The sequence below is a fragment of the Dromaius novaehollandiae genome, chromosome 5, assembly GCF_036370855.1.
Source record: "Dromaius novaehollandiae isolate bDroNov1 chromosome 5, bDroNov1.hap1, whole genome shotgun sequence".
NCBI lineage: Eukaryota > Metazoa > Chordata > Aves > Casuariiformes > Dromaiidae > Dromaius > Dromaius novaehollandiae.
In genome coordinates this window covers 49,054,927-49,063,499 of record NC_088102.1, presented here as the reverse complement: position 1 = coordinate 49,063,499, position 8,573 = coordinate 49,054,927, and the positions used below count along the sequence as shown (strand labels likewise).

At 38.5% G+C, this 8,573-nt stretch overlaps 1 protein-coding gene across 12 annotated transcripts in view; it reads right to left on the bottom strand.

Moving 5' to 3' along the window:
* Positions 1-206: 206 nt before the first annotated feature.
* LRRC4C (leucine rich repeat containing 4C) overlaps positions 207-8,573 on the bottom strand; it is a 546,204-nt gene continuing 537,837 nt past the window's right edge. For 8 of the 12 annotated variants that reach the window (XM_064512763.1, XM_064512761.1, XM_064512764.1 and 5 more), the window contains 2 exons: positions 3,753-3,850; positions 207-2,868 (listed from right to left, as the gene is read on the bottom strand). In XM_064512763.1, coding sequence (XP_064368833.1) covers positions 910-2,826 — 1,917 coding nt within the window. In that variant the 5' untranslated portion in view covers positions 2,827-2,868; positions 3,753-3,850 and the 3' untranslated portion in view covers positions 207-909. Of the gene's footprint in view, positions 2,869-3,752; positions 3,873-8,573 lie in introns of all 12 variants that reach the window. The other 4 variants (XM_064512766.1, XM_064512767.1, XM_026097701.2 and 1 more) reach the window with 2 other exon arrangements.

Below are 8,573 nucleotides of genomic sequence, written 5' to 3'. Positions count from 1 at the left end.
TGCATTAAGAGTCAAGCATCCTTGTTTGCCAGTAGGTTGTTTACATATGCTAAAATGAAAACTATGTTATTCTTCAGTAATGATCCAAAATGCTTTAATTATTCTCTTTAAAGTGATTGTGTTTTGGGCCATCACAGAAGAATACTGTAAAAATTTAAACAAACTTCTGACTTTTAAAGCCACACTAAAAATGAGCTATATCCAAGTACAGAAAAAAACAATATTTTATTTATAATCTTAGTTTAGTGTTTGAACTACAAATTCTGGTTCTAGAATTGTTTAAAAGACCATGGGTTTCACAGGTTTGCACAAGTAAATTAATTTCCTGGGTTTTGTTTTTTGTTTTTTTTTTTTTTTTTTACTTTTTCCCACTTCTTCACAGAATGGTCCTTTTGGTAAATACAGAGAAGGTCATTACATGAAAAAAAAATTGTTTGTTTATTCCTTTTTCTCACTTGTAAAGTTGCTGCTAATATACCATTCCCTGTCAAATAATTTCAAAAGGGCATGTGAAAAGAAAAGAAAAAAAGAGTGACAAAATAGACCGAATCTCACAACTAGAATTCACCATAAAAGTTCCCAAAGTGTAACAGAATTCTTACAAAATTTCCTAGACCAGTTCTTTTAGGGAATCAAGATCTCCTATGAAAAATATGGCAAATGGGAATCAGGGTAGGCTGGGGAGGAAAAAGGGAAGGAGGAGGGTAAATAAGTGCAGCAAAAACAGGTTCTGAGGAATACACATAATTTTGTCTGCTTTAGATCACAATAGAATTTTTAATAAATAAATTTTTTTCTTTGTAAAGACACTTTTTTGAAACAGTAGATTTTGCCCAGTCATTTGTGTCATTTGTTTTATAAACCGTCTTTTGTTGTCCCCCCCCCCCACCCCATAATGTCATAAATGTTTTAGATTTGAGTCTCTTGTACATTGTCTTTTGAGTTCATTCGGATCAATAACGGTTCATGCACTGAACTGTGTATTGAATTTATTGTGTTAACTGTTGTTGTGTGGTTGAAAGGAGACTTGTAAGAGTTATAGTGATTTAGGTGCTCATGCTCTATTGCTGGCATGGGCAAGTGACTCTCTATGGGTGTGTCACCTGTAAGCTCGTCATCCACATTAATGATCTCTACAGTCCGTGTTGGAGCATGATGGTTCTGCCGGTGATGCTGTTTCCTCATTTTGTAGAAAATTACCAGCATCACAGCAGCCATAAGAGTGATAGCCACAAAACAACCAATTATGATTTTGGTAGTCTTCATAACCTCATCTATTCCTGGGATCCCGTTGTTTGCATCCGTCACAGGGATGGTGAATGTTTTTTCTGTTGATCTTGTGCTCTGTGGAGTGAGTGAGGTTGTCATGTTAGTGGTCTCCCAGTTGGTAACTGGTGTGGGCCCAACCTGCTCTGTGGTCTGTGCCTCATCCTGAGAAGGTTCCACAGTCTCTACTGTGACGGTCGAAAAGTATGTGTAACCAGGGTTATCCAGGGCAGTCACATTCAGTGTGGCAGAAGCTGTGGTATTCCCAACAGAGTTACTCACCATGCATGTATACAAACCCGTGTCTTGCACAGTTACCTTTGTAAAATTTAATGTGCCATCACTGAGCACAGCAATCCGAACTCTGTATGCCCCATGCGTCATAACAGATCCATTTGGAGTAATCCAAGATACAGAGGTCAGGGAGGTTGATGCTCGGCATTTCATCTCTGCAGCCATGCCTTCTGTGACGTTGAGGTCCGCTGGTGGCTCCACTATGACTGGAGCATAACATGTGAAGTAATTCAGGTCCAGCTCACCAATGTACCTTCCTTTCAAACTGGGAGGTGTGTGGCAACGGGCACAGCATGCAGTATTGGAGGGTGCCTTGTCTTTAATCCACCAGCTGAGCCAAAGGATATCACAGTTGCAGTTCCAAGGATTGTGATGCAAGTGGATCCTTTCTAGACGGAGTGGCGTGAACAGGTCATGAGGCAGTAGTGTTAAATTGTTGTGTGCCAGATTGATCTCCACAAGTGACTGAAGGTTATCGAAAGCATTCCTTTCTATCACTTGAATCTGAGACTGTATCATCCACAATTTTTGAAGATGCATTAACCCTTGGAAGGAACCTGGCCGGATGGCAGTCAGGTGATTCCCAGAAAGATCTAACTCATCCAGTTTTACAAGTGGCGTGAGGTTAGGAATCTCTCGAAGGTTGCACATGGCAAGGTTCAAATACCTCAAATTGGACAGACCTTCAAAGGCACCTTCTGAGATATATGAAAGCCTTTTCAATTCCCCCAAATCCAACCTCCGGAGAGAAGGGATTCTGTTAAAAGCATAAGAAGGGATACTTTCAATGGGGTTGTTTCTCAACCACAGTTCCTTCAGTTTTGACAGATATACAAAAGCCCCATTTGGGATAGTGGTCAGACGATTGTCAAAGAGTTCCAAAGTATTGAGATTGGCCAGACCATTGAAAGCCCCTATCTCAATTGTTCTGATGTGATTCCTGCTGAGCTGCAGGATTTCTAGGTGCCTCAGATGTTTGAAGCTATTCACTTTAATGATTTGGATCTGGTTCTCATGGAGATTGAGTAACCGGGTGTTGGTGGAGATACCGTCTGGCACGTCTCTCAGATTTTTCCGTACGCAAATCACTTTACTGAACTGGTTGCTGCAGGAGCAGACTGAAGGACAAGTTTGAGCCCTCACTAGACCAGCCACCACAAGAAGCTGAAGAGCCAGCAGCACCACAAGCAGGGGGTCAAATAGGGCCCTGTTAAACCTAGGACCTATCATTATCTGCTGTGGATGTAAGGTCATCTTGTTCAACATTCATAATTTATTTGGTATTGGTCCTTCTGGAATTTGAATAGCCTGAAAGAAAGAAGGGAGAAGGAGAACATTAAGTTAATTCTGAATATTTAAATCCACTCTCTAAACAAAGACTTTCAAGTCTTTTCAGTCAACTCTACCAGTTTCATCAAATTCTACAGCTACAATTTTTACAAATTCTCATACTTTATTTCTCGTACAGCTGTGTCAGTTGTAATTTGCAATGAGATATGACATATCCAGACATTATTTTTTTCTGCTCATTCCAAATAATAATATACGTAGCTGGTTAGCAGATAAAAAGTTCAACTACACTGGACACCTAAAAGAAATGTTCTAATTCAAGAAGAGAGTTGTAAGTAGTGACAAGGGCTCAACAGGCAAAAATGAGTAAGATAGGAATCACCAAAGTATCCAAGGTTTTAACTTTCTTCATACATTCTAAGACAAGACTTAACAGATATTATGAAGAGCAAGTGGAGGCTCCTGTTGCGTGTGGGTGAAACTCTTTGTCTATACAAATGTGATTGCTGCATGGGAGTTCAACTAGAAGTAAAGCCTTTAATACTGATCGTAGCAGCTGATGCAAACGTTAGAGTCAGATCTTGCTTTTTTCAGATTTTAAAGACAATAATGCAAATGAAACACAGGTTGTGTGAAATGCTGAGCATCAGTCCTCCCCCAGTGTTAAACAGCATCATCCAGTTTCATGATATTTCCTCCTCCATTCCTTTGTTTGGCAGCAGCAGCAGAGAAACACTCATTAGTAAATGTGTGCTGAACACAGAAATAAGAATAGCCATTTAAGTGCTGAAAAATATCTCTGTAGCTGCAGGGTTGACAATTTCATTGGTATCTCTAAAAAAAATCCTACAGATCTTAGTGTAATGGGAAAAAAAGACTTTTCCACTACAAATGATCATTACCATTCAAAGTTTTTCAGTCCTGATTCATTTGTGGTAGCTCTTAAAGCTCGCAGCCCTCAGTTCATTTTCAATCTGCTGCTCACTGCAAGGTCCCTCTGCTGTAGAGATTAATGAAATTTCCTATAAATCAGCCAAAAGTGAAGTCTTATAAATTACAGCAAGCTTAAAGCATATTTATAACCCAGAGCACCCAAATGCATAATACATGTATTCAGTAGAACAAAACACTGTCAAGCAGAGGATTTCTACTCCAAGCTCTGAACTGTTTCATTTTGTGTAAAAATCTATATTTCTTGAAAAAAAAACAAAGCAAAACAGAAATAAAATATATTAACTTGCATTTCACAGTAATTCATTTAATGACTTTTTTCTAATTATATAGTCAGATAATATATTTTTGAGAATTTACTTCCTCATTTTTTTGAACTTGTTACAATGTTTCAGACCTAGCAAGTGTTTTCTTCTCACTTTTAACAATTTACTGAAGAGAAAGCCAATGTAACAGTTAAAAACCTGTGAATGGTAATTGGAAGATCTGGGCTGTATCTGCTTGTTTGATCTGCTCTATAAGTGCTATTTATAAAACCTCAGTCTTGTTATGAAAGATTCATGAAACTAATGTGTTTTGCAACCTTGAGCAAGTCACTGAACTTCTCCCTCCATGGCTTACACTTCTGTCAGATGTCTCTGGAGAACCCTGGGGCTGGGGGGTCAGATGTCACTGCTCCCAGCTCTCCCTCCCTTCCCTCTGCCAGTGGCTAACCACTGTACTCCAGAACATCAGCTTCATGGGTTTAGGATAATGTACTAGACTCTGATCAGGTATGGCTGTGGTACATGCCTTCCTTTCTACTACAGGTTTACGAAGTCATTAATCTCTTCAGCAGTGCTGACCACAGCAGGTGGAGACACACTCTCAAACTACATCACTAAAATTCACTACACTAAAATTCACTAAAAGACAACTTCCTTTCCATAAAAAAACCAACTGTAATAAAAATAACTGCAAAATGGGGGTGAAAAGGACCAGGTTCCCATCTTTCTTACACTGTCATGAAGAAGAATCTGCCTGTTGAAGTCAACAGAATCACATCAATGAGCACAACACCAATTTCAGGCTCTTCTTTAGTTAAGATCTGTGATCTGTGAGTTTTGCTGTTGAATAGTTATTAACCATCTCCCGTGATCATTAATACGATTGTATTAACCTTTTTGTTTGTCTCTAGTTTTTTTTTTATTAGGTAGATTTGTCTTTTTTTCTCTTTCTCATTTTTTCTTAATTCTTTTAAATCTTATCCCCTAAGGACTTGGACCGAATAATGAATTCCATTAACAAGTAATAAAACAGATACAGAAACACACTGAACCGATCTTTTTTACCACTGCACTGGTGCAATTTTATCATCTTCACTGTAAGTGAGATGAGAACTCAGACTACTATCTTAAACTTTAGGGCCGCCAGTTATCGTTGAATGCCTGGCATGGCATGGGGCTTGCTTGTAATACTACAGGATTCTTTCATGTTTTATCTCATACCCATTTGCTATTTTGCCAACCCATTGCCAACTTTGCAAGATACCATATCGCTTCTCTACCTTTCTTTTTGCTACTTTCCAGCCTCATTCCTGCACATACCTTGCAGGAGTAGGAAAACTATGGGATTATTAGAACACGAAGGTGTAGCAAGAATAAGAAAGGATATGAGAGAGCAAGCACCTTCAGCATCAGTCAGTGTATACATAATCTTCTTTCAGTTGCTTCCTTGCCAGTCTCCATAAAGCCAGGCATGTCAAACCACGCTGCAAGCACTCCAAGGCACTTCCCTCCTGTCCCTAGTTTTAGCTCCCAAAGGTAGCTAAAAATCCCACTATGCCCTTCACCTCCACCCAAACTTTCCCTTTCCCTCACTACCCATATGCTCTATGGGAAAAAAAAAAGATAAAAACCTTATGAGATATGAGACTGATTAGCATAATCTGTTCCACCCAAAGCAAAATGTTTCCATGTTTCGTTTGCAAAAAGTTTTTGAAAAGAAATGCTCTTGTTTCGTCTTGAGCTAAATTCCCTATATCCTCCCTATGTTTGATTACTGAGTCAAAAAATGAATTAGTCACACAGAACAGCTCTTTCCTTGTGCTGAAGGCCAAACTAGCCTTTGGCATTTATGTTTACTTTTCTCCCTGGGTCCTGTGCTAAGTATGTCTCAATCAGCCATACCTCTCAGCACTATGCTCTCTCAAAGCCCCTGAGGGAATGTTTCTACATTATTTAAATCTATGTATACTTCAAATATAAACTTGCTCACTGACTTCCGATTTGTTGCCCTGAGTGTGTAAGTCCAAAGTCAGGACTGCCATTTTCTGAGACGTCAACATAAAGTTTTAGATATGTTTCCATGTGTTTTTGTGTCTTTGTTTTTTCTGCCTCTAGCTACATCCTGTTTAATACATGAGAGATCTACATTGTTATTCCTCTGGAATCTTTTTTTTCTCTCTGTGAGAAGCAGTGAGAATGAATCTTAGCTTTTGTGGCCACCATTTGATATAACTTTGGATTTATTTACATTACTAAACTTTTTTCCCTCTGTTTTTGTAAATAGAGGAATCAAAACGCAGTATTTAGCAAAGGACCACACTAACTGGGCTTGGTACTGCTGAAGTACAGGGGATTTGATGATGCAAAAAAGCCACCATGCCAATAGAAACTGCAACAGGCAACTGCTTGCAAGCTCTCACTTCCAACCTGTGAGCTTTGCATGAGCCAAGTAATATACTGCAGTGAGATTCCTCGTGGTGATATGAACGTATTAAGAAGGTCCTCTCTATTATACTGGTAGCTCTCCACAGCTCAGAGCTTAAGCATTCTGGAAGTCTTTGTGCAGTCATTTTATATCAGAGTCATTTTAAATCATAGTAATACACTGGGGAAAAAATGTAGCCAGTGCAAAAACACACTGGAAAATTCATTTAAAGCCTTGAAGAATATTATGGAAATATTTTAATGGACTTTACATAAAGACCCATCTGGAACTCTGTACTACAGTAATTTGCTATTCAATATCTGTCTATTATGCTAGAGACACACATGAAGGTTTAGTTTTATAAAGCCACACATGGACACAGACCATCAACCAGCTTCTTTGGTTTCCATTGACAACTTTTTGTCTTCTGAGGGATATTTTTGCATTTTTCTAGTGCCAAAATATCAACTCTATGGTCAATTCAATAACACTAGTGCCCTCTGCTGTATTTATTTAAAATGGAGTTTAAAACGCTAAGGATATCCTTACTGCACAGCGAGTTCCCCGAACACCATATAATTATTAAACTGTGTTTCCAAACATGACCTTAAATCTGTCCCTGGAATTGCTCTAATTACCAAAGCATAAATTATCTGTCATTCTAGTACAGTAATGTATATTTTGTTTATGGTCATGCAGACATACATACACACACACACGGGAATTTTTGTTCTCTCTTTCTACAGAATTCAGACAATCTTTACTCAAATAGGCATTTGATATGCACGTTCTTCTCTCTATATGCACGTTCTTCTCTCTATAGCTTATCTGATACTTCTTCAGTTAGTCCCAATGTAATACATATTTGCCTTTGAGCAAAAAGCATTGTCTTCTTAAGATCCAATACAGAAGACAAAGGACGTAATGACAAAGCTAATCTACCTCTGCAGAGAGGTACAGTGCAGGTTGCTTTAGGGACAGCTTGAAGGATTCAGCAGTTATTCTACTGTAAATTAACTTTGCTGAACACATGTATGCAGAGAAGTCTTCCTAAGGTGCACTGAAATGGAACAGATGATTCATTTTTCTATTTTTTGTAATTAGGCCTTAGGCCTGATGTGCTTTGCTCATTTTTTATTATTTTACCAATGTAAAGTGGTTATAACCGCTCTGATCACTGGCAGATTTTCCTGTAAGGGTGGACTTTGATTATAGAAGGGAAGTCCCATACCATTCCCAAACATCAGCCTAATGAGATATGGCAGGTAGCAGAGATATTTTTCTAAACTCCAGCGATCCTTACCTGCCACACTGGCAGTTTAATTGCTGTTAGCAACTCATACTCAGCTTTCTAGTGTGGGGGCCTATGAACAATCATCTCGGCAGTGGAGAAGACCCAAAGACCATGGTTTTACGCCACTTCCTCAGATGCACAGATTCTTTTCAATCACAGATAAATGTATAGGCCTTAATCTATTATACAATATATGGTTTATGATACAGTGTGATCTAACACACTTTGGTTGACAGCTGTGCATCTGTCCTAAAAAAGCAGGCTGTGATGCTGTATGTTGCTATACTGAAAATATACAAAGAACGTTTCAGGTATCAGGTGATTAAATTATTTGTATACAGATAAATCATCATAACTATATCACAGAATAAATCTAAACTAAAACCCAATTAAATCATCGCAACTCTCCTTCAGGCTTGTGCCAGAAAGTTCCAAGATAAGGAGCATTAAGATCACTTTTTACAACTAAGCTGACAACATGTCAATGCATTCAGAAAAGGCACCTTTGCTTCACTTTGTATAGCACAGTTACGTGTGCTGTACACCACACCTTTTTAAAGAGCTTACTGAGAAAAACCCTTTGCTAAGATATCTGCATTTTTTAGTAAACAAGCCACTCTACAGTTACAAATTAAATGGCAGATTTCCAAACATATGAAGAGGAGCGAGGTGCATCAAGCAGCTAATTATGCTGGAAAGTCTCTTCTGGTAGTATCAGCACTGGAGCATCGAAAATAGTTTCTGTATAGAACAGAGCATGGAGCACAATAATAAAAATAGGCCTAAA